This window comes from Pleurodeles waltl, chromosome 8, assembly GCF_031143425.1.
Source record: "Pleurodeles waltl isolate 20211129_DDA chromosome 8, aPleWal1.hap1.20221129, whole genome shotgun sequence".
NCBI lineage: Eukaryota > Metazoa > Chordata > Amphibia > Caudata > Salamandridae > Pleurodeles > Pleurodeles waltl.
The window spans coordinates 1,492,848,121-1,492,873,486 of NC_090447.1; the positions used below are offsets into that span (position 1 = coordinate 1,492,848,121).

Genomic DNA, 25,366 nt, shown 5'->3' on the forward strand with positions numbered 1-25,366 from the left:
AAAGTTTTATAGGTATGTAGCAAAAGATTTTGTCCCTAGTTGCATTTTTTGTGAACATTTTTATTTTGAAAGCAAACTATTATCAATCTTGCTTTCGAGCTTCTGCAAATATTTGGATCTAAACAGAGAGTATTCTGGGGGCACTATATGTAACCTCATATTGTTAAACTTTGCAAACCTGTGTTCACATTTGTTTACAGGAATCACTGTCAGTATTGCGTTCTGACCTTACAACACATATTTAGAGTGCTCACCATAATAATAAAGTCTTCACATTAATGAACCATACATACAGTCAGACCAGCATTAACATATGGACACAAATATTACCTGAACTGTGGGCAATTCCCTTCCCTGCTCCATAATGTGGTTCTGTAAATTGGCAGCCAAAGGGCTTGTGCTACTGCGGGTAGGGCCTGCTTGTCCCAGGGACAAAATAAACCTGAAAACTTGTTGTCCTTGTCCCCAAACAATGTGTTGTGGGAGTTAGTCTACAGCATGGGTACTCGCAAACATTTTCCTAGGGGCCAAAAAGTTTAGTCTGTGGTGTGCCTGGGGGCCGCATTGATGCCAGGGCAGTGGCGGTTGGGTCGGGTGGGGTGGCTGGGGGGATTGGTGGCAAGGTAGGTGTATAAGAAGCAAAGAATATACATCTAGTGGCTGAAATACACAATAGGAAACCAGAAAACCTGGAATTAATCTCGGCTTACCCACTTTTCCAAATTGTGTGATCCGAGGCAATTTTTTCATCTCTCTTTCCCTCCTTTCTCCGCATTATCACACTTAAGAGGACCTCGAAATATATGATTCATGGTATGTGCTGCACATAACCTGCTTCTATGTTTGATTTAATAAACTATAATTTGGTTCATGTATTATAGGAACCCAGGCCACCCATAAAGTGCACATACCAAGTGACTTGCCTCTTTAATTTACTATTGGTGGTGTTCTCAGGGTAAGGGGAAGAATTAATGTTTCCAAATTTATGTTTGAAAACTATCACTTTTAAATGAATACATCTCAATGCACTGATAAAGTAAATTGTAGTAAGGCGAAAAGGTTCTGCATGTTAACTAAATACACTTTTTAAATTTTGAAGAGACTGTTTTAGTTTTACACTTATGCTGCAAGATGTCTTTGAAAATGAAGGTATTTCTAAAGTTAGGTGCAGGAGTCCCTAGTTCTTCCTTTTTTAACACCAACTAAGTTTGAACTAAATGATTGTGTGTCTATTTAATTTTATTGTTAGTGCGGTCGAGCAAACAGCTGCCCAGTGCTCCTGTTGCCTAAGGGGCCGCATGTAAAGGTCAGAGGGGCCGCATGAGGCCCGCGGGCCGTACTTTGAGTATCCATGGTCTACAGGAATTACACACCACTGGCTTTAGCTTCAATTGCTCCTGCAAGCTGGGCTTTGTTTAGCCTGGGTGTGCGCCACTGGCTGCAGGAGTGCCCTGTCACAGAGTGCTTCCCCGACTCATCCACTCAAATTCTCAAGTGGGACTTATAGAGGTCAGGCTCATTGTCACACCTCCGTCGCCAGTTGATGATGGTCTTCCTCCAGTCCTTTACCTTTCTCCTTCTCCCACGCCGTGATGCCCTGTCTTTGTCCTCTACTGCTTAGTATCTTTGGGGTTCCAGCCCTTCTCGACTCGACATCTACCATTAACATTTTAGTGGACTGACACCTTTGGAATATCTTCACTCCTCCCAGTGATGTTCATTCTGATATCAATGCCTCAAGCTGCTTTCCATGCACCATTTCCTGAACGTTTCCAAGAACTTCTTTGGTGGAAGAATCCAGGGACTTCAATTAATGGTCTTTAAGGCTTATCAGTTATCAGTGATCAGTTGAACTGGTGAAACGGACTTTAAAATCAGGTCCGGCTTTAGAGTGGTGCTCCCGGTGCAGCCGCGCCTGGTGCTGAGCTTTGGAAGGGGGGGGGGGGGTGTGAGCACTGTATTTAGAAATAACTTATTGGTTTAAAAGCCCGTGCTGCAGAGTTCCTTGTGTGTCCAGCAGTTATAAGGGAAAAATAAAAATGGCGAAATATATCATTGTCATTGTTGTGGAGAGCGTTTATTTTGCAGATAGCTTTTTCCATTTGCGATCTTTGCACCTCAAAACTGTTCCTATATTTATTGAAACTACATCTCCCATCTTACCGTCCTTTAAGTGCTATTACCTTTGTTAGACCTTTTCATATCATTGTATCTGGTGGTCATGGTAATGCGAATGCTATGTAACTAGGGTGGTGACGAGATAAAGATCTCCCGCACTACAAATGTCAAGATAACTCTGGTGAATAATGTTCCTGCTGGAGAGAGATGAAGTTTTGTCCAGTGGCAGCTTTGACTCATCATAAAGTAGCGCAGAGGGTTAATATGCCTGCTGCAAAGAACATGTAACACACAGATCACAGAACTGTAGTTTATATGGATATCTCAGTGGGTATTGCTCCTGTCACATAGATCTTTGTGCCACTTGAAGTTCGTAAGTTACAATCCTAATATTGCACAGTGACTTATGAGCTGAGCTGCATGCAAGCTGCATGGTGTAGACCAAAAGGGTATGTTCTTCCCCAGTGTTTAATTATCCTATTGCTACTAAAACAGGTTCATTTGGGTAGACATACATTCATATTACTAAAGCCAGCCGTAAGCTCTGTGGTGCATTTTAAATACTGAGGGGCAGATTTATGAAAAGGGGCACTGCACCTGATGCTGCGCCACTTTTCTTGCACCTCCATGTGTGCACTGTATTTAAAATACGGCGCACCGTGGCGATAGTTAGGGAACTAGCGTCAGAATTTTTGGTGCTAGTTTAGCGCTTTGCAGGAGTAGCGCCAACATTTTTAACACTAATCCTGCAAAGCACCCAGAGGCCCATTGAAACCAATGGGAGCCTCCTTTTAAGCCTGCTCTGAGCAGGCGTTAAAAATTCCGGAAAAAATTACGCAAAGAATTCTTTCAGATTTCTTTGCACCATATTTTCGCCCCCCCTCTAGCGCCGGAATGCCACCCTTCCATAAATGATGCCTGGCGCAGGCATAATGTGGCGCAAGGCGTTACAAAGTAGTGCAATTCATGCATTGCACCACTTTGTAAATATGGTGCAGTGTTTCTGGCCTACCAGCGCCACATTAGCGTAAAAAAATTACGCTAATGTGGCCTTGGAATGGCGCTAGGCCCTCTTAAATCTGATCCTGAGTTCATGCTTTTCCAGACCAAATACTCTAAAACTATACTGCCTTCTTGTATAGATGATATGTGGTTTCTACACCTTGTAGTCCTCATCAACTTATGTAAAATTTCTGTGGACTAATTTACACATGTGATTCATTGTCTATGTATATTGTGTGTGTGATGTAAAGTGCTCTGACTCCCTACATTGGTATGAGTAGCGCTACAAAACAAACAGAATGTACCTGTCCTTCCATGTCTCAACCCTACCAGAAAGAAAGCACATGTATTTCCACACATGCACACTGACATGCCTTTGTTTTTTGTCTCCCCGCTAAGCGAGACGAGGCATGGCAGACAAAGCACACTTTCCCAAATATTGGAGGACTGGAGTTAGAATAGTAAATAATCCTGACCTCGTGTATTTTGGGCGTGTTTCGAGGCTTCTCCTTTGATTTTCAGGGGAAACCCAACAAGGCCCATACACACAGGGAAGCTTGCACAGTTCCCGGTTCACTGGCACCTTGGTGTCATATTTCAAGCTTTTACTGTGTTGTAGCGGGTGTGAGTGGCATATCAAATAGGTTTCTCTTTACATGGAGAACATATGTCAAGTCTCTGGGGAGCTACACCGTGCATTCCAGAATTACACGCCATAATGAAGCGTATGATACATGTGACTGGAGGGCGCGCATCTCCCATCAGGGGGGTGTGTATGGACACCTTCATAGCACATCCCGGCATTAACCCGCCAATGCTCTGTGCTCTTATCAGCTGGTTCATAACATGGAGTCAGTCAAAGGACTTTAGCAGGCAACACCCCGGCGCTAAAGGGATTACCGCGTTCCTAGAGCAGGCCGCAGCACTGGGACGTGGGTGGAGATTAGTGTGGCGCCAGAGGCGGTGGGACCGGGAAGAAGAAGGAAGCATTTACTAGAGAATTAATCAGGCTGAGCTTTGGCCAATCAGCTTCAGGCAATGCAACTCAAAGATTAAATCCTTCCTGTAATCAGTGCATGCAGGTGCCCATGTGAAACTGCAGTGGCATAAATTTGCATTTTCAAGTATCTCAGCTCAGGCACTGGCTTGCAGAATTAAAGGCAGATTTTATGTTTGCTGCTGTCCGTCTTATACGACTTAAGAACTCCTATACTCGTGTTTCAAGACTGTGTTTGGGGACAAATCCACGGGAATCATGACACAAAAAGAGAGAGTTCAAAAGACATGCTGCCAGGTATGAGTAGGTGGTTCATCGCCAGGTAGTTCAGATATTGAGGTGTCGCGCCCCAATGGGGTGACTGAGTGGGTGAACGACGATGCTTGAGAGTGAAGGAGCATCTCTTCAAAGATATGCGACTGGTTACTTAACATCTTAAAACATCAAGCATCCACACACTCAAGCTAAAGAAGTTTAATGAAAAGAGTAAAGAGTAAAAGTGCCTTGACCTGAAACTAAGAACAATTAGAAATAAGGAAATTTGAGATTTAAAAAAACATAATAATTATTCAAGTATTTCCCATAAAAATAAAATTTTATAATGCTTACAAAAAATAAAGCATAGCTGCTGTCTTTCAAAAGTTACTAAACACTGGTGTCAGTAGACTGGCGCCGGTCACATGGGAGACAGTGAGCACCTCCAGGGAAATATGGTTTATATAATATAATCCAAGATGTTTTACGCCATGTGCACATATGAGCAATGGGGTAACACCATTACATGGGCAGTCATCTTACAGTGCACTGGTTATTATTTAATGATAACCAGATTCAACCAGTCTGCCAGTCCTGGCAGACAAGGAACTCGGTCATGGGGCAGAAGTACTGGCAGCCGTTTATACTACTTGAAGACTAAACTATTGAAACACAGCAACTGATGGCTTATTGTGCATCAGGATGAGAGCCTGTCTTGGATGTATTGTAATGTAAGAACATTTATCGTCAATATGGTGTCATCAGCCTTACAATCAGGACGTTATCATTTAAAGCAGATAGATGGTGAGGACCACATGGTCTTCTGAGTGACCCATGCAGGCTCTTGGCAGTCAGTGAATGATCTGTTGTTGATGCTCTGCAATGGAAGACAAGTACATTTGTTGCCAGCTTCGAGCTTGATAACCGCATGACGATGAAGGCAAGTGGTACCAAAGTTTCCATGCCTGTGGGGTGTTGGGTCTAGTGTGGTGAAAAAAGTGAGGAGCATCACCAACCCGTTAGAGAGTTGTTTAAGTGTGTACAAAATTGGGGCAAACAGTACTTGATGCGACTGAGTTGGCCCCGTGACAGGATCTAAGGCAGCGGGGGCCCCCTCCGTTAAGGTGGAGGAGCTTCACCCCCCTGGATTTTAGCAAAAGGAAAAATAAAATGATAAAAACGAAATGTTATTATCATTTTATTTTTTCTGGTAACTAGGGGGTGGGGCGGGCTGGGCTGGAGAGGGCTGGAGGAGGTTTGGAGGAGGGTACACGGCCGGCCAAACAGACATGCACACTTTGCATGTTCTCTACACGGCTGTATTGCACCGGTCCGACAGCCACATTACAGCCCTCGCGGTCAGGCTGCCAGGGAACCGCCTGCTCCGACAGAGCACAGATCCCAGCGGTCTGCACGTTGGTGGCGGTCCTAATCCAATTACGACCTTGTTCTCTTACAGCCTTTTCATAGTGGTAGCACCGCCATGAAAAGGCTGGCGAAGAACAGATGCTTGGGGTCTCAGGGGGCCCCTGCACTGCCCATGCACTTGGCATGGGCAGTGCAGGGCTCCCCCTGGCCAACACCCTCACAGTGTTCCCTGTCTGCTTTGCAAACAGTGAACACTCTGCGGGTTCTGGTGCACCCTGCAGGCTACAGCATTGTCGCCGGCGCAATTATGAGCCAGAGACAATTCTGTAGCCTGTTTCCCACTAGGAGGTTTCCTGACCTACGTGGAAACTCTTAATAACTCCGGCGGAGAGTTCGCCACGTAGGCGATGGCCACCATGTCAGGAGTTTGGCAGACGGGCTTTCCCATCCGCCAAACTCGAAATAGGGCCCTAAGTGTTACCCTTACCCAGGCCCTAAACCTAACCCTTCAAAGCATAACACTAAACTTATCCCTTACTCTACACCTTAGCCAATCCATCACTAACTTTGTTATTGTTTCCTTTTTACCTAATTGCAAATATCCTATTTTAAAGTGTTTAATCCTGTTCATTTTATCACCCTAAGCCTATTTTTCTTTGTAAGAACTTTTCTCGTTAGACAGTTGTGTGAAGAAATGATCCTCTTGAGGCATGGAATAGCTTATGTATGCTTACATCCCGTCTTAACATAGAGTTCCTTATTCTCCAGTTACGCTGCAGATGCTGTACAAGCTCAAGACCTCGAAGGTATTTGAAAAGCTGAAGCCAGGAGATGGAAAGCAGACTGCGGAGATTGTGGAAGAAGATCCTTTCGCGATCCAGATGATTTCATGGTGCCCGGAGAGCAGGATATTCTGTGTTGCCGGAGTCTCAGCCTATGTCATCATATACAGGTTCAGCCGGCAAGAGGTCACGACGGAAATAGTGGTGGGTGTTGAAACAATTTTGCATTCTCTTCCTGCTGACTGAGGGCTTCCTTGTGGAGAGGGAACTAACTGAACAAATCCCTGTTGGTTTTCAATCCTTTGCGTAGCGGAAGCTGATTCCCCCCGTTCCCGAGTAGCTTGGGTGGGAGCCAGGCATTTCTTTATCCATCGAAAGCCGCGTAGGATTTTAACACCTGGAAAGAGAACGAAGGGTGCTTAGCAGGATCATTCCACTTAAACATACCTGGCAAATTACCTGCACAGCTGTGGGATGAATCCGCTGTTACTTGATGTTCTCTAATCCCTCGGTGGTTCGAGTGCTTTGTTTTAGCTCATCCTCTCCAGAGAACCCATAAACAGAAAAGCTAAAAGGGCTGTCAGCTAAGCTCTTCAGCAGCCGAGGGGAACAAAAAACATATTCTCATATCCGGGTGCTCAAGTTGTTAGATAAGGTCATATTGATCATACCGATTTATCTATTTAAAACAATAAAACTCAGCCTGAAGGCCGGTTCAGAAATGAGCAGCTATGATTTTCTTCTGGTCACATGATTTCCTTCTTCTAATGAGTTCATTGATGCAATGGATGTCAGCCTCAGTGCTCGGGGTGAGGTAATGCATGAAGCTACAACTTGACTATTCAAGAATGTCTGACCAATGGAGTACGCTGCAGGACACAACATTCGGGTCGGTGTTGAGATTTGTTTCTTGGTTTGGCCTGTTGTGCTACTCTTTGGTCGTGTGCTTCCTAAAATCACTCACAAACTGCTGGCATTCCAGCGTGGCATGAGCAGGTTTACCCAAGCCTCTGGAAATGCATGCATGTGATCAGACGCAGGCAAATTAAAGACCAGGAAGTGATTCTACAATGAGTATCAGCAATATCTGCTGCTAGGAAAAATCACATGAATATTTAATTTTAAATTGAGCCCTGTTCCTGCCTCTCAGCCATATTGCTTTTAATTAATTTTCCATTGAGCTCAGGCGTCTGTTTCTGCTACTTAGGACAGGGGGATTGGAACTTCTTACACGGTGTGGTGTTTGCAAGTGGGTTACCTTAATAGGTAAGACATTGTAGGCTGTGGGCCACAGGCATAGAATCCAAGTGACATATGTTACTTTCATGTAATTCGTTGGGGAGATGCCTGGATAGGCGTATTGTTCATCTTTTTAATGCTGGTAAGCACCAATGTACCAACAGAAGGATAAAGAAGAATACAATTCCAAAGATGTACAAATGTATATATAATTTTAGACAATGTTGTAAAGATGTCGTGCTATATGGAACGTGATATTGTTGATGAAGTGGTGTTACATTTCTCTTTTTAAACAAAATAAACAACAGTTTTTAAATTGAATTGAAATGGAAATGGGTGCAATTTTACTCCACACTTGGACAGCCCAAGTTCTTTGAATGGCTAACAGATGTATGGGTCATCTGCAGCTGTTGAAAGGCAGGGTGGAGAGACACGGTTGCATGAGGAGCATTGTGTTGGAATACAGTCGGAGTCCCATTCGTAGAGTAGTTGTAAGTTGGCTCGCAGGTTTCACTAGATAATGTTGATGCAGGTGATGAGTGAGGTGCACATCATTACGTTATTAAAAAGTCTTGGAGGTATTGAATGGAGTCAGTTGGAAGATTCTGTGGTTCTAAGGCAGTGTTTCATACCGCCAGCATGGGTTATATCAGTTCAGTTGTGTTGGGAGAGGATAGAACAGAATGGCAGTGCCAGTGCCCTTGGTAAGGATGTCAAACATCAAGAAAAGTCTGATGCCGCAAACTGGATATTGTGACAGCTCTAGCGATAGACACATTTATCATAGATTGCGGATCATATAGCTTGTTGCTGTGAGAAGGGAGATAACTTTTCTTTTGGTCTTTGGAAGTATCCCATGAACTGTACATGTATCTGATGTTTGAGGTGAATAGACCATGACCATTGGTTGTTTCGTTACATTTTTGATGAGTCTTTGACTCCTCTCATTATGTAGAAGGTACATATTTTGTACATCATTGTTGAGCCATGGGTACCAAGGGACCACTGTTCTCCATGTATTAACAACGTTTGGTGACATCCCATCTACCAAGTTGATCTAATAGTGGTCGGAAAGTGAGATGTGGATGTATATGGACTGTCATGGCTCTGAATAATACTTTTTGCTGTGGTTATTGATTGGGAAGAAAAGACTGTGACTTGCCTGGCTATGATCATGCGAAGTCCATATTGTGAAGCATTCCTTAGATGTATGTTGATAATAACCCAGCACAGGTGCTTTCATTTTAATATTGAGCATGGCTCTGGAAACAGTGCAACAATGTGGGGTCCATACATTCCCCTGTCTGCGGAACAAGGGTTGTAGAAGATAGGCAATGTGTGCAGAATGGGCAACATCTATGTGATACTTCATAGATGGTGTGGATCATGTTGACTGAAGTATCATGTTAGCTGATATCACATTACAACACCTAATATATACTTTTAGAAGTCAGTTTTGGATTTAAAAATACACATATGTTGCCTTAAAGACATTGATACTGATTTAGATATTGGAGGACGGGTTACTCCGTCACAACAGTAATGGCTATCCCGTCCGCTGAAATTTAAATCCCATAAGATATAATGGGACTTAGATTTTAGAGGATGGAATATCCATCACTGCTGTGAAGAATGAACCCATCCACCAATATTTAAATGAGGCCCATAGTCTTTTTATCACTTCAGCAGGAGGGACGGGCAATGCCCTAAATTCAAAGATTGATCACTACAAACTTCTGCGTTCCAGTCTTTCGGCTGTGCTGTATAACGAACTCCAGGTTGCTCAAAGTATTGAAGACAGCATGTTAAATAGATTATATAAAAAGGACCTTCTGCATCATGACGGTTCATGCCAGAGACTGCTGGAAAAGACATCTTTCAAATTCACATAGTCTATTTCGCAAATAACCTAAAAATATTTTTCCTAGTCTCCCTATTCTTCTTGTATCTACTTATTAGTCGCCCCCACTTGACAGGAATTATTTTGTATTTGTTTATTAGTATTGTGCTCCACATATTGTAACTACCCTGGTTTTCCTCAATGTTTCGCCGGATGAATTTGATTATGCCTTTCTCTAGTGTTAATTTCAGTTCCTGTTCAACCCTATTTTTCAATTCATACTTGGAGAAGTTGGGTAAGGTGAAGAACCTCTATTTTTCTATTACAGTATTTCAAAACTTGAACCATCATTAGTGGCATGGTCAGCGCCGGATGTGAACATGATGGAAGCCATGATATCTTAGTCTCACACTTCAGTGGCATACAGGATTCTTGTAGCCTGGTCTAGAAGGATGAAAGTGTAATGCATCAGCACTTTCATGTATGCCCCTGCTTTGGAAGCTCATTCTCATATTTTGCATTGCTTTTTTGGTGGCTTGGGGTGTATTAGTTTGGTGTCTTGTTGTATGCATCTCTAGTCTGGCTAGGTGGGTTCTGTAAGGTTTCTGAGGAAGGAGTTGAGAAATGATAGGATTGTTGGTTGTATAGGATGCAACAGGTATTTCTTACATGTTAGTATCATGATAGAAATGACTGCGAAACTAGGAACTGTGAAACTATCAACTGCAGTCACCCTCATTTGTTGTGGAGGTACAAATCTTAGAATCGGCTTGGGGTCCTTGGCTTCCAGCTGTGATTCATTGGGGTCTGTAGAGGTCAACATGTTGAGATCCACTTGCATACAGGACACAATTTTGGCTCCAGCAACTCAATTGAAACTTAAGAGGATGCCCTTGCCATATGGACCAGGATGATGGATTTGGTAATACTTACTAATAACAAGACAGAAAGGTTGAAGAATTTACTCACCTCTTTTTAGAAACATTCTTTGTTTAGTATTTGTATGCAAGATTGACCATAACATGTTTTTCAATATAGCACGTACTTCGTAACACTCTTAGCATACTTATTTCTGTCTGCCAGATCAAGCACTATTGCAAAGTTCTTTACATCAAATAATTTCCACTTATTCACATATATGCTGGAAATGAAAAATTACAGGGCAATAATTATCTTTCTGATTACATACCTAAATATTTCCAAGTGATATTAGTGACTTAATCACATGTTGATTGTTAGAATGGCTAGCATTCATGAATATACCTAAACAAACTTTCCATGAAGCTGGGAAAGAGATGTACAGAAAAATCTTATGTGAATGAGTGTCTCAGTTTTGTTCTCACAAGGGCAGTAGCGCCACTATTCAGAGCTCAAGTGGCAAATCATACCGGCCACCAACAAACTCATATATGTGCATCAGGCCACATCCTATCTTCATGTACGTTTTTGTACCTGTAAGATGTTCCCAATCAAGAGGGATTTTCTTGTTGCTAACAAGCCCATATGGAACTTTTCAATCTAGAATTACACATTTTATTTGGGATACACACATCTTATTACTTTTTCCTGCTATTATTCAATTCACATTTTACAAAACAAGCCACATGTTGTGTATGTAACATTTCTAATGCTAACAGTCTCATCCATAATCCATTGTGAAATGGTTTTAGTGTGTGACCTTGTACATGACACATAAAAACACAGTATAAGCTGCAAACACTGAGCCAAGCTTGAAACTAAACCCACAGTAGTCGAATTAGCTCAGTTAGTGTGGATCTTCTGACACCGAATCCTCTCTTCAAAGAGGGCCTTACAGGCCGTTTCTAAATCTTTGGAAACCAGGCTGGGTGTCACATATCCATAGCAGAGTGATCTTAGCATGATAAAGTTGTAATATTGCTTTTAGGGCTTATCCCTATAACTTAATATTAAAACTCTCCGAAGGATTCGTTTAGAAAGTGATCAAGATAGTTTCTGCTTACCCGAGTCATCTCTTTATCAACTTTCTGTCAAAGAGTATTGCTCAAAGTCCTTATTCTTCAGCCTTAGTAAGTCGCTGTTCTCCTGCATGCCATTTCCCAAATGGCAGGGTTGGATTTTTTGTGTAGTTGATTTCAAGCTTATTAGGTCAGCATAATTAGCCAGTGTTTAATTTGATCTCTGCAAGGCAAAGTATAAGCGCACAAAAGTGAATAGGAAAGGACTATGCAGCCTCCTTCCTTGTACCCAGTTTAGATGGAATAGTTGTGGGGATAACATCATATTCTTCAAGGTCGTGCAAGTAAATATTTCAGAGCACAGTGGCTTAGAAGCATTTCTGGCACACACTAAAGTGGTAAGCAGTTTTCAATGAAGTGATGTAGAGTTTGATATTCCAGCCACTTCCAGGGATTGGGTAAACCCTGCTCAATATAGGTAATAAGGTGTAATATTCAGCCCTAGTAAACAACATATTCTCTAAGAAAGTCCTATCAGTGGCTTCAAACCCTTTGGAAAAAGCAGATAAACACACCGTGCAATGGTAAGGTTCCAGTGCTGTCATGTCTTGGCACATGTGGCCATGGCACCTACCTGTTGTTCCTCTCTGTTTTATGGGCACTAGGCACTGTGTGCCTCTCGGCCAACAGCAAAGGCAGTAGCCGTGCCAACTTAAGCGGGTGCAAGGCACCTCTGCTCACTCGCCTCTTGTCGGGCAGGACTGCAGTCTTTTTGGGCGTTGTAGACTGGTGGTGGTGGATGTACCAGCTCCTCCCTGCTGGGTGCGCATTCTGAAGGTGGCTTAATGGGAGTTTTAGGGTTGCGCCAATAAGCTTTTCTATCAGCAAATAAAGGATAGTTTCACTCTGGTGCTTATTCTCATGACAAAACTTAGCATACAAATAAAATATGATCCCTCTGTTCATGCAGTTAAAACATATAGACCAAATTTAACTTCACTCTCTGTCTCTTTATAGTTAAAATAGTTTTGTTTATTCATACTCAATTTAAAAATAAATTACACTTTAGAAACATATTATCACAAGAATAAAAAAGTCCACGCAATTCTCGTATGTCAATATCATAATTCATACCCATATTCCTACTATACATAACATCATGAAACAAAATTCCTGTTGCTGCTGCGTTCCCGTGGGCTTAACTATGGTTCACACCACCTTCATCCGGAGATAACGTAAATTGGGGCAAGCCCTTCAAATTTTCCTTATTGCCCCCAATCTAGTTCTGTATTGTTCCCGCTCCCGTATGTCAGACAATACTCTTTTAGGGGTATCCAGCAGAAAGCTCTCGACACTGTTTACTTTTCCTTTTGTCCTGGAGCTCAGATCTCCTTTTTAATATGAAGTTGGGTCCTCCTTTTGATTATTGATATAGAGCCTAATTTTCAAACCCTTGCTTCCATTAATTGGGGAATCCTTGATGCCAGTGTGATTGTCGATTAACGATCTGATGCAAACAAGCTTCGCTCACTTCCTGTTAGACCACACTTCCTCTTTTGCCCCCATTCAGGAATGGATGCAAGCATATACAAAACTATGAAATCAGCTTAAGATGCGCTTGCTTCCTGTCTGAAGTCTTCCTGTCTCGGCCTATGTAAGGGGGTGTTGCCAGGGCCTTATGTTGCAGTATATTCTTCCCCAGCTCCAGTTTTTTGTCCACATTATTTTCTCCTATTTTGTTTCTAGATCCTTCCTGAAGTTTCTGAGGTGTTCTTGGTCGGCTGATCTTCGTTCCTGCCGATTGTGTTTATCTTGCAGCCAGTACATCCTGTCACTATTCAGGACCACTGAAGTTTTAATGCCGTTAGGCTTTTTTTCTTCTGTTAAAATTATGTTAGGCAATTTAAAGGCACACTGTTACCCACACAAGGGCACTCTTGCGCTAAATTGCCAAAGAGACTAACTGAACTAAAGGAGTTTTGCAGAGTATCATCGACTGTTGAAAGACATGCCTCGAGGATTTTTCTAAAATGCAAATGATTGGTTTACAGATGGATATGCAGAGGAAGTATGTTCTAATGTTTAGGAGCAAGCTAAGAGATGGCATGGCCACTACATCAAGCACGATGGGCTCACTGTACTGTCAGCAGGGCAGAAAATGAGGAACAAAGTTTCCTCTTCGCATGACATGGCCAAATGTGCCCTCAAAATATTTGGGGCTACTCCCATTTAAAGATTTGTGAACAAAGCAAAGAGGTTTAAAGTCGATCTTTTTATCCTAGAATACAGTAAAATTTACAAATTCCTGGGGTAAATTAAGAATTAATATGGCTGCCATATTTTGACTCCTCTGCCATTGTGCAGTCCCTCCTAAAGGCAGTCCAAGTTTAGTTTAGTTTAGTTTAGTTTTTAGGATTTATAAAGCGCGTAGTTACCCTAAGGCATCCCAGCGCTAACGTAACATGACTAATGCCAGCAGCAGGAAAATCCCGAAAGTTATCTACAGAAAAGGATAGTCTTGAGTTTTTTCCTAAAAAGCTGCTCTGAGGGTTCATGACGAAGCTCAGACGGAAGATCGTTCCAAAGGCGGGCGGCCTTGGTGGAAAAGGAATTGGCTCCCCAAGCTCTCTTAGACCGCAAGATGTTGACGTGTCGGGAGGAGAAAGACCTCAGACTTCGAGAGGGGGCATAGATATGGATCCGTTTTCTGAGGAACATCGGACCCTTATCATGAAGGGCTCTGTGAACATTGCACAGGGCTTTAAAGTGGGTACGCTGCTTGATGGGGAGCCAGTGAAGTGTTGAAAAAGCCGGCTTTGCGGAAAAATGTCTAGGAAGATTAATAAGAAGCCTGGCCGCTGCATTCTGAACTGTCTGCAGCTTCTTTATCACATAAGCCGGGGAACTGAGAAACAGAGAGTTCCCATAGTCCAGGCGGGAGAGGATCAGAGTTTGAACGAGGATTCTTCTGGCCGTGGAGGGTAGAAGGTTAAAAACCTTCCTAAGGACTCTTAAAATACCAAAACATGTAGAGGAGACTTTTTTGCTTGAAAATCCATAGTCAAGCGTGAATCCAGCCAAAAACCAAGGCTTTTTACCTGAGCCTTGGGAGGAGGAAGATTGTTAAAAGCCTCGGAGTGCAATGAGAGGGGGGAGGCTGGGGAACCATTGCCTAACACAATAACTTCTGATTTTCCATCATTAAATTTAAGCTTAGATTGAATCATCCAGTCTCTGATATCTTCCATACAGCAAGAAAGATTGGCCACGGATGAATCCCCAGAACTAGATAGTGATACCACAAGCTGAGTGTCGTCGGCATAGGTGACCAAGGAGAAATTATAGGGAACAATCACTTTAGCCAGCGGGGATAAATAAACATTGAAAAGAGTTGGACTCAGGGAGGAGCCCTGAGGAACTCCACAGGTCAATGGAAAAATCTCAGAGAAAAAGGCTTGATCCAGAACTTGAAAAGATCTTCCTTTAACAAAAGCAGACAGCCAGGACAATGCTGAACCTCCTATCCCTAATTCAGAGAGCCTGCAGCAGAGAAGGTTGTGGTCCACTGTATCAAAAGCTGCGCTAAGATCAAGTAAAATAACGGCTACATAAGCCCCTTGGTCCAAAAGTTGCCGGGCTGACTCCGTCACTGTAAGGAGGGCTGACTCCGTGCTATGGTGGGCTCTAAAGCCCATTTGAGTAGGGTGGAGAAGTTCATGACTCTCCAGATAGCTGGTTAATTGATAGTTAACATGCTTCTCCAGGATTTTTGTTGAGATGGGAAGGAGAGCAATGGGTCTGTAATTCTCCAGCAGAGAAGGATCCAACTTAAACTTTTTTAAAAGAGGCTTGATGATGGCGTGCTTAAAAGAAGAAGGGAGAGAACCTGAAGATAAGGAATGATTCAGTATTTTTGTAAGAGGAGGAACAACAATATCTGAGACCCGCGAGAGGATGGCAGGAGGGGCAGGATCAAGGGGGGAGCCCAATTTAATTTGAAGAAGGAGGTTGGAAGTTACAGCATCCTTGAGAGGTACAAAGGCAGTTAATACGCTTCCAGAGAAGGCGGGGTCCATCGTTTGATATGCTGACGACTCCAGGGAAGGAGAAGAGGAGAACCCGGAATATATCTTGATAACTTTATCATGGAAGTAGGATGCCAAGCGATTACTGTATTCAACGGAGGGCTCTGTGGGGGGGGGGCAGGCATAGGGGTTATGGTTAATTCTTTAAAAATCCGAAAATTTTCCTTCTGTGAGCAGGAGGAATTTTCTATTTTTGTACCATAGTAAATGGACTGGGCGGCTTTAATATTTTGGTGGTAAAGTCTGATGGATTGCCTGTATACTTCTCTGTCGGTGAGGCTGTAATTCTTGCTCCAGGTTCTTTCTAACTTTTTACATCTCTTTCTTAATTCTAATAAGAGAGTAGAGAACCAGGGTTTAGCCTTGTGAGAGGGCTTATTGACTCTAGATTTAATGGGCAGAATAACATCCAAAGAGGAGGAGATCCACTCATTAAATAGATCTGCGGAGGCAGGAGAGCTGTTGACCCCAAGGGAGGCTTGGAGAACAGTACGCCACTCCCTAAGAGCCAACTTTGACCAGATACGCCCAGAGGTTAAGGAAGTGGAATGTAGGTCTGGTATGACATTATAGAGAAAAGAGAAAGATAGAAGAGAATGATCTGTCCAAGTTAAAGGCAAAGAAGGCAGGGTGGTAAGAGCAGGGAAATTGCTGAATAAAAGGTCCAGAGTATGGCCTTTAGTATGAGTAGGTCCAGTTACATGTTGAGTTAAGTCACGTGCAGAGAGAGAAGCTAGTAGAGATTTAGCCTGAGGACAGTTTTCATTATCAAGATGAATGTTAAAATCCCCAAGAATAGTAAAATTAGGGGATTTACAAATAAGACTGGCTACGGCCTCCGGTAGGGAATCTAAAAAGCGAGTACCAGGTCCCGGGGGCCGATAAAGAAGCATTCCGGAAAAAGTAAAAGTGGGGGAAAGATAGAGAGAGAAAATTAAGCTTTCGCAATCTGGGATGTCGGAGGAGAATGTGATGCACCTAAAGGTATTTTTGTAAATAATGGCTATACTACCACCTCTTCCAAGGGGTCGATCTACGTGCGCCATAGAGTAAGTAGAGGGTAGAGAGTTGCAAATATCTACCGCTGAATCATTACCCAACCAAGTTTCGGTAAGAAACAGGGCATCGGGAAAGAGGTCTTCTAGGAGAGTATAGATGTGTAGGGAGTGGGCTGGCAGAGAGAGACAGTTGAGCAACAGCATTTTGCTCATTTGGGGTGGAGGGGAGTCAGAAGGTAAAAAAACCATGTGGGGTCTAGAGCAGCCCGGGCAAAAAGGAGAAGCATGGGGCCCAGGGGATCCTAAAAGGGATGGACAAAACCCTGCCCCTCTCAGTGCCTGGAGCTGCGAGGGAGAATAGACTAACCTATTCATAATGGAAGGAGCAGCATCTCTGGGCTCTGGGCACTTTAGGGCGCGGACGGGTGCAGACGGGCTTGCCTTTGGCACGGCCGGCGTCCGTCCGGCATTAAATGTACCGGGGAAGCCGAACGAGGCTCAAGGGACAAAAACAACTAGACCGCTGACAAAAATGGCGGTCTAGTTAGTCCCAACCAGGAAATGAGAAAGTTAAGAAAACGGAGATACCAGAGGACACTGAACACGGGCCCGATGCTCCAATTAAACAGAAAAAACAAATGATGCCCCCAACAATCATAAATGTGCCCCAAAACGGAGTCCAACGAGGTAAAAAATTATATTTTTAAAAATAAGTCGCAAGGTGAAGTGTGTTACTGTTATCCAACTGGAGATGATAAGTGCACTCATGATGTATTTAGGAGATTCCAGCAATAAGAAATTGAACATTTTCCTGACTCTTTTCAGTATGGTGAAAAAGAAAGTTGTAACCAAATGGATATTTTGAGACATGGGCAACTCATTGTCCAGCATGATTCCCATATTCCTTGCCAACTGGACCTGAATGAGGGCAGTTCCAAGAGCCACTGGTCATTTTCTTTTGACCTTTCCCTACACAGACTTATTTCTCACATGTTCATGTTCCATGTGAGGTTGCTCTAGCTATTGGAAGACATTGCCATTACTTCAGGAAAGTTAGGAACAAGCTCCAGAACAGTTTATGGTTTAAATATGTTTATTAGTTTACAAAATGATACCACCTTCTTCCAAGTTCCGGTGGTCTCCAGAATAGTTTACTGCGTCCAGCCATTGACAGGTGTGGCTCCAGTATCTCTTTAATACAGCAATCATTATTACTGCTGTGAGAGCGAAACTTCGACGCACAGCCCCGCAGAACGACACGCAGCTGGTAAATAAGCAGGAGAATCCATGCACAGACCCGGGACATCTGGTAATCCCCGCGATCCACAGAAAGAGACTGTCCGCGTGCCAGAAAACGACGCACGACTTCCCCGCGTGAAAAATAACGACGCAGGTCCATGTGTGCTGGGGAGAAATCGACGCACACACCCTTTTTCCACGTATCTCTTCTTCTGTGTTTCCACTCCAAACCATGTACTTTGTGCTTGAAAGAGACATTGGGGGTCATTCCGACCCTGGCGGTAAAAACCGCCAGGGTCGCGGATGACGGAAGCACCGGCAACAGGCTGGCGGTGCTTCCTGGGCCATTCTGACCGTGGCGGTAAAGCCGCGGTTAGAAAACCGGGTCCGGCGGTTTCCCGCCGGATTTTCCCCGGTTGCCCAAATCCGCCATGGCGGCGCTGCAAGCAGCGCCACCATGGGGATTCTGACCCCCTTCCCGCCAGCCTGTTTCTGGTGGTCTTCACCGCCAGGAACAGGCTGGCGGGAACGGGTGTCCTGGGGGCCCCTGCACTGCCCATGCCACTGGCCACTGGCATGGGCAGTGCAGGGGCCCCCTAACAGGGCCCCAGCCTGCTTTTCACTGTCTGCCTAGCAGACAGTGAAAAGCGCGACGGGTGCAACTGCACCCGTCGCACACCTGCAACACCGCCGGCTCCATTCGGAGCCAGCTTCAGTGTTGCAGGCCCCTTTCCCGCTGGGCCGGCGGGCGCTAACTTGGCTAGCGCCCGCCGGCCCAGCGGGAAAGTTGAAATGGCCCCAGCGGAGCGCCCATATGGCGGTTACCGCATGGCGGGCGGCTACCGCCGCCCGCCGCAGTTGGAATGACCGCCATTGTTTGCTTTTTAAAGACTTAAGACACTTTATATCACTTTTCAGTGATATCTCTACAAATTCACATTGCAACTTTATTCGTTTTGACCTACAATTATCCTGATAAATATTATATATTTTTCTAAACACTGTGTGGTGTAATTTTGTTGTGCTATATGGTGGTATTGTATGATTTATTGCACAAATACTTTACACATTGCCTTCTAAGTTAAGCCTGACTGCTCGTGCCAAGCTACCAGAGGGTGGGCACAGGATAATCCTGGATTGTGTGTGACTCACCCTGACTAGAGTGAGGACTTTTGCTTGGACAGGGGGTAACCTGACTGCCAACCAAAAACCCAATTTCTAACATTGGTGATCAGCGGTGAGGATAGGACTTGTATTTGTGCAGTGACATACAGTAGCTAAGTATTTCACTACCTACCCACAGTTGAAGGTCAACTTGATTTTTATCTCTTTTTGCAAATTCATTTTTTCCTGACAATTTTCAAAAACTAAATCCTCACTCAACATGTCTCTGACTGGGTCTCAGATAGGAGACTTTGACCTAGTCCTGTTGGATACATATACGGTCAAACAACTAAAAGGATTCTGCAGGGCAATGAGGGTACCCACCCAAGGGGCCTCCAAAAAGGAGGACTTTCAAGTGGCGCTGAGGGCCTGGGCAGAAGCCCATTTAGAAGAGGATGATGAGGAAGAGGAGCCAGAAAATGGCCCCTCAGAGGATTTGTTACTATCTGTGGATGGTGTTACCACTGCAAGTGTGCCCCCTTCCAGACCAGGGAGCAGTGTCTCTGTGCAAAGCCTGACCGCAGAGGAAAGGAGAGAGGAAAGGAAGTTCCAATTGCAAATGGCAAAACAGAAAATTGAGGCTCAACAGGAGGAAAGAAGGGCAGACAGAGAAGCCAAGCAAGCTGAGGCTGAAAGAGCAGCCAAACAGATTGAAGCTGAAAGAGATGAAGCTGCAGCTGAGGGAGCCTTGGCTGAAAAGAAACTGTTATTGGTTCATGAACTGAGTCTCAAGGAGCTGGATCTCAAGGCAGTCTGAATCCAGCAATAATGGTGGCAGCATACTGACAGGACCTTCTGGAGAAAAGAAGGTTTGTATACCCAAAAATGTGGTGCCCAGTTTCGTGGTGGGAGATGACATAGATAAATGGTTAGCTGCTTATGAAGTTGCACTAAGGGCTCATGAGGGTCCTGAAGGGCAATGGGGGGTAGCTATGTGGGGTTATGTGCCGCCATTGGGAGGGACACACTTCTCACATTGGATCAACCTGATCAAAACACATACCCACTTCAGAAAGCCACTTTACTTGCCAAGTTTGGGCTGACCCCTGAGGGATACCGTCAGAGGTTCAAGGACCGCACCAAACAAACCACACAAACATGGGTAGATTTCTTTGACTTTTCCAGTAAGGCACTGAATGGATGGGTGCGGGGCAACACAGTCAAAGTAGATGATTATAAAGGGTTATATGACTTGATTCTGAGAGCATATGCTTAATACTACTTTTACAGAGTTGCACCAGCACTTAGTGGATAGTAAGCTGACTGATCCCAGGAAGCTTGCTGAGGAGGCGGACCTCTGGGTTAGCACCAGAGTGTCCAAGAAGGTACCTGGGGGGGACACCCACAAAGGTGGTCAGGGTTCCCAACAGAAGAAAGAAGGGGGAGATAAACTGACAGATAAGGAACTCTCCAAAGGCCCCCAAAAGAATTCCCAGGGAGGGGGTGGCAACCATTCCTTTTCCAGATTTGGGACAAAGCCAGGGACATATGATAGGTCAGGGAAATCCAACCCCAAATGCATGGAGTGTTACCAGTATGGGCACTATAAAGGCGACCCCCAGTGTTCCAAGAGAGCACCGTCCACTACCGGACAGACACCTGGGTTGACTAGTGTAGCGCTCGGGGGGGAGATGGACCCAGATAGCTTTGAGGAACAGGTAGAGATTTCCCTAGTGTCCCTGGGAGAAGGAGAAATGGTGCCCAAAGCCCACATGCCCCAAAATACTTCCAAGTACAGGCAGTGGGTCACCATTGATGGGCAGAAGGTGGAGGCTCTGCGTGACACAGGAGCCAGTATGACTACTATCAAGAGTCAGCTGGTGTCAACAGAGCAGATAGTCCCTAATACATTCCACCAGGTCATAGTCGCTGACAATCGTGAGAGTCACCTACCTGTGGCTCTGGTTCCCTTTGAGTGGGGGGGGGGGGGTTTGGTACTCTGAAAGTAGCTGTGAGTCCTGCCATGCCTGTAGATTGTCTGTTAGTCAATGATCTTGGGCATACTGCTTGGAAAGAAGTGGAGCTCAGATCTCACCTGGAGATGTTAGGGTTACCTGAGTGGGTCTGCATGACCACACGGTCCATGGCTGACCGAGAGGGAAGTCAAGGGCGTCTGGAGCCTGGAACAGTGGCCCAGAGAGCTGCCAAGAGGAGGGGCAAGGGGTGCGGGAAACCGGTCCCAGAAGTTCCCCCAGTGGTTGACGGGGCTCCTGAGGAGGAGGCTCCCGAGCCAACTGGGGAAGACATTGCCACCCTAGGTGACCTACCTGAGCTTGCTGGCTGGCAAGTTGAGGGTGGACCCACCAGGGAGGAATTCTGCAAGGCGCAGAAAGAATGTCCCACTCTAGAGGGTCTGAGGAAGCAAGCCTCAGACCAGGCGGCAGGTGAAGCCTCTGGCGATCCCCACATATGTTGGGAGAATGATCTCCTCTACAGTGAGCCTAAGGTTCCGGCCTTTGGGGCAGCGCGTGCGCTGGTAGTCCCCCAGTGCTACCGAACCTTCCTACTGGGTCTGGCTCTTGACATTCCCCTGGCAGGACATTTGGGGCAAGGCAAGACCTTTGACAGGCTTGTCACCCACTTTTATTGGCCCAGAATGAGGACAAACTCAGAAAAGTTCTGTAGATCTTGTCCTACCTGCCAGGCCAGTGGTAAAGCAGGGAAAAGGGTTAAAACCCCCCTGATTCCACTTCCTGTTGTTGGCACCCCCTTTGAAAGGGTGGGCATCGACATTGTTGGTCCACTGGACCCCAAACTGCCTTAGGCAACAGGTTCATCCTGGTTTTGGTGGACCATGCCACCCGTTACCCAGAGGCAATCCCTCTGAGGACCCTAACTGCACTGGTGGTGACCAGTACTCTGATGGGCATATTTACCCGTGTGGGATTCCCAAAGGAGTTAGTGTCTGACAGAGGCACTAACTTCATGTCTGCATACATGAAGTCTCTGTGGGATGCGTGTGGTGTAACCTACAAGTTCACCACACCCTATCACCCCCAATCTAATGGTCTTTTGGAGAGATTCAACAAGACCTTGAAAGGCATGATTGGTGGCCTCCCTGAGGCCATGAGGCGTAAGTGGGACGTCCTCTTACCATGCCTTCTCTTTGCTTACCGAGAGGACCCCCAGAGGGGGGTGGGGTTCAGTCCTTTTGAGCTTCTCTATGGGTACCCTGTCAGGGGACCCTTAAGCATTGTCAAGGAGGGGTTGGAGAGAGCTCCAAAGGCGCCCCCTCAGGATGTGGTCAGCTACATGTTGGCCCTCCGCAACCAGATGACCCGCTTCTGGAAAGAGGCCCAAAGTAACCTTGAGGCCAGTCAAGAGGTAATGAAATGCTGGTATGAACAGAAGACCACCCTGGTAGAGTTTCAACTTCTAGACAAAGTGTGGGTAATGGAGCCAGTAGAGCCTAGAGCTCTCCAGGACCGCTGGTCTGGCCCATTTGAAGTAAAGGAGTGGAAAGGGGAGGCCACTTACCTAGTGGACCTCAAACCCCTAGGAACCCCCTAAGGGTGCTCCATGTCAACCGACTAAAGGCTCATTTTGAGAGGTCTGAGGTCAACATGCTTCTGGTCACAGATGAAGGAATGGAAGAGGAGAGTGAACCTCTCCCCGACCTCCTCTCTGCCCAAGAAGATGATGGGTAAGTGAAAGGGGTCATCCTCTCTGACTCCCTGACTCTAAACCAGAAAGGAGACTGCTATGAGCTGTTGGAGCAGTTCTCCCCCCTGTTCTCCCTTACTCCTGGACTTACCCACCTCTGTGTTCATGACATTAACACCGGTGACAGTCTCCCTGTGAAGAACAAAATTTACAGGTTATCGGATAAGGTGAAAGCCAGCATCAAGGAGGAGGTCTCCAAGATGTTAGCTTTAAGGGTTATTGAGAAATCCAGTAGTCCCTGGGCCAGCCCAGTTGTGTTGGTCCCTAAGGCTACTGCCCCAGGTGCGAAGCCAGAACTCCAGTTCTGTGTGGACTACCGGGGTCTCAACTAAGTCACCTGGACTGATGCTCACCCCATCCCCCGAGCTGATGAGCTCGTTGACAGGCTGGGCGCTGCCAAGTTCCTGAGTACGTTTGATCTTACTTCAGGGTACTGGCAGATCGCCCTGACTGAGGGGGCTAAAGAGAGATCCGCATTTTCAACCCCTGATGGCCATTACCAGTTCCGGGTGATGCCATTTGGATTGAAAAATGGCCCTGCTACCTTCCAACGGTTGGTTAACGGGGTCCTAGCTGGCAAGGATGCCTTCTGTGCAGCCTACCTGGATGACATAGCTGTCTACAGTTCCAGCTGGGAGGAACACCTGCTCTACCTCAAGGAGGTGCTTCAGGCCCTGCAACAGGCAGGCCTGACCATCAAGGCTAGTAAGTGCCAGATTGGGCAGGGTTCCGTGGTGTACTTGGGACACCTAGTGGGTGGTGGCAAGGTGCAGCCACTCCAGGCCAAGATTGAAACTATCAAGGCATGGCAACCACCTAGAACTCAGACTGAGGTGAGAACCTTTTTAGGCCTCACAGGATACTACAGCAGATTTGTCAAGGGCTATGGTACCATTGTGTCACCCTTGACAGAACTCACTTCCAAGAAACAACCTAGGTTGGTGAATTGGACAGAGGCTTGTCAGAAAGCCTTTGACTCCCTGAAGGAAGCCATGTGCACGGTCCCCGTGCTCAAGGCCCCTGACTACTCCCAGGAATTTATCGTGCAGACAGACGCTTCAGAGCATGGCATAGGGGCGGTCCTAGCACAGCTAAATGAGGGGGGCCTAGACCAACCAGTAGTCTTTATTAGCAGAAGGCTATTACCACGGGAACAGAGGTGGAGTGCTATTGAAAGAGAAGCTTTTGCTGTGGTCTGGGCACTGAAGAAGCGACCCTACCAGTTTGGGACTCACTTCCAGGTTCAGACAGACCACAGGCCCCTCAGATGGCTCATGCAGATGAGGGGTGAGAATCCAAAACTCTTGAGGTGGTCCATTTCCCTACAGGGGATGGAGTTTACGGTGGAACATCGCCCTGGGGTTGACCACGCCAATGCTGATGGTCTCTACAGATACTTCCGCCTTAGCGATGAGAGCTCCCAGGAGGTCGGGTAGCTCTCCCCACTTTCAGCTGGGGGGGACACATGTTAGACCTGTCAGCCTTAGGGTGGTCACCCCTAACTTTTTGCCTGCCTGCCTCCCTCCAATTTTTGGACACTGTTTTTGCTGGCTTTTAGACTCTGCACACTTTACCACTGCTAACCAGTGCTAAAGTGCATATGCTCTCTCCCTAAAAACATGGTAACCTTGAATCATACCTGATTGGGCTATTTAACTTACTTATAAGTCCCTAGTAATGTGCACTCTATGTGCCTAGGGCCTGTAGATTTAATGCTACTAGTGGGCCTGCAGCACTGGTTGTGCCAACCACTTAAGTAGCCCCTTTTCCTTGTCACAGGCCTGCCACTGCAAGGTCTGTGTGTGCAGTTTCACTGTCACCTCGATTTGGCATTTAAAAGTACTTGCCAAGCCTAAACCTCCCCTTTCTCCACATATAAGTCACCTCTAATGTGTGCCCTAGGTAACCCCTAGAGCAGGGTGCTGTGTGGGTGAAAGGCAGGACATGTACCTGTGTAGTTTACATGTCCTGGTAGTGTAAAACTCCTAAATTCGTTTTTGCACTACTGTGAGGCCTGCTCCCTTCATAGGCTAACATTGGGGCTGCCCTCATACAGTATTGAAGTGGTAGCTGCTGACCTGAAAGGAGATTTTCTAATATGACTCAGAATTATTTACTTATTATCTTCTCAAGAAAGAGAATTATTTAGGTAATACATTGATGACAAATTGCAGAGTTAATTATCTAATAAGAGTCAATATCTTAGACCTTATATTAATTACTGTGAAGCATCAATATTCTCTTTCTTTCATTAAAAATATCCTGGAAGCAGTATGAGGATACAGGGTATTAACAGAAAAGGATTTACGAGGAGCGTACCATCTGCTATGGATAAAACAAGAAGAATGAAAAAAACAACCTTCCATACACCTGTCAGCCATTCTCCAATGTTCTTCACCAATTTGTTATCATCTATTCTAATGATATCTTGATATTTTCAAAGACATTCAAGACACCAACAAAACCAATTTTATGAGCAGTTTGTGAAAGTTTTACACTTGTGGCTTGTGTAATTTTCTGAGACCCTGAAAAAGATTATGTCAGAAGATTTGTGTAGGAATACGGCGGCAGGAGCAGCCCTGTAGGATTTAAAAAGATATTTCACTCACCCCCTGATTCTGCACCATCCGTGTCCCACCAACAGATTTGTAGCGATACAAATGCATTAGAAAGAGCAGT

At 45.3% G+C, this 25,366-nt stretch overlaps 1 protein-coding gene across 5 annotated transcripts in view; it reads left to right on the forward strand.

The window, feature by feature from the left end:
- The window catches only part of STXBP5L (syntaxin binding protein 5L), a 1,301,131-nt gene that overhangs the window by 875,319 nt on the left and 400,446 nt on the right, over nt 1–25,366 (forward strand). For all 5 annotated transcript variants that reach the window (XM_069202705.1, XM_069202706.1, XM_069202709.1 and 2 more), the window contains exon 15: nt 6,509–6,726. In XM_069202705.1, the coding sequence (XP_069058806.1) occupies nt 6,509–6,726 (218 nt within the window). The remainder of the gene's footprint in view (nt 1–6,508; nt 6,727–25,366) is intronic.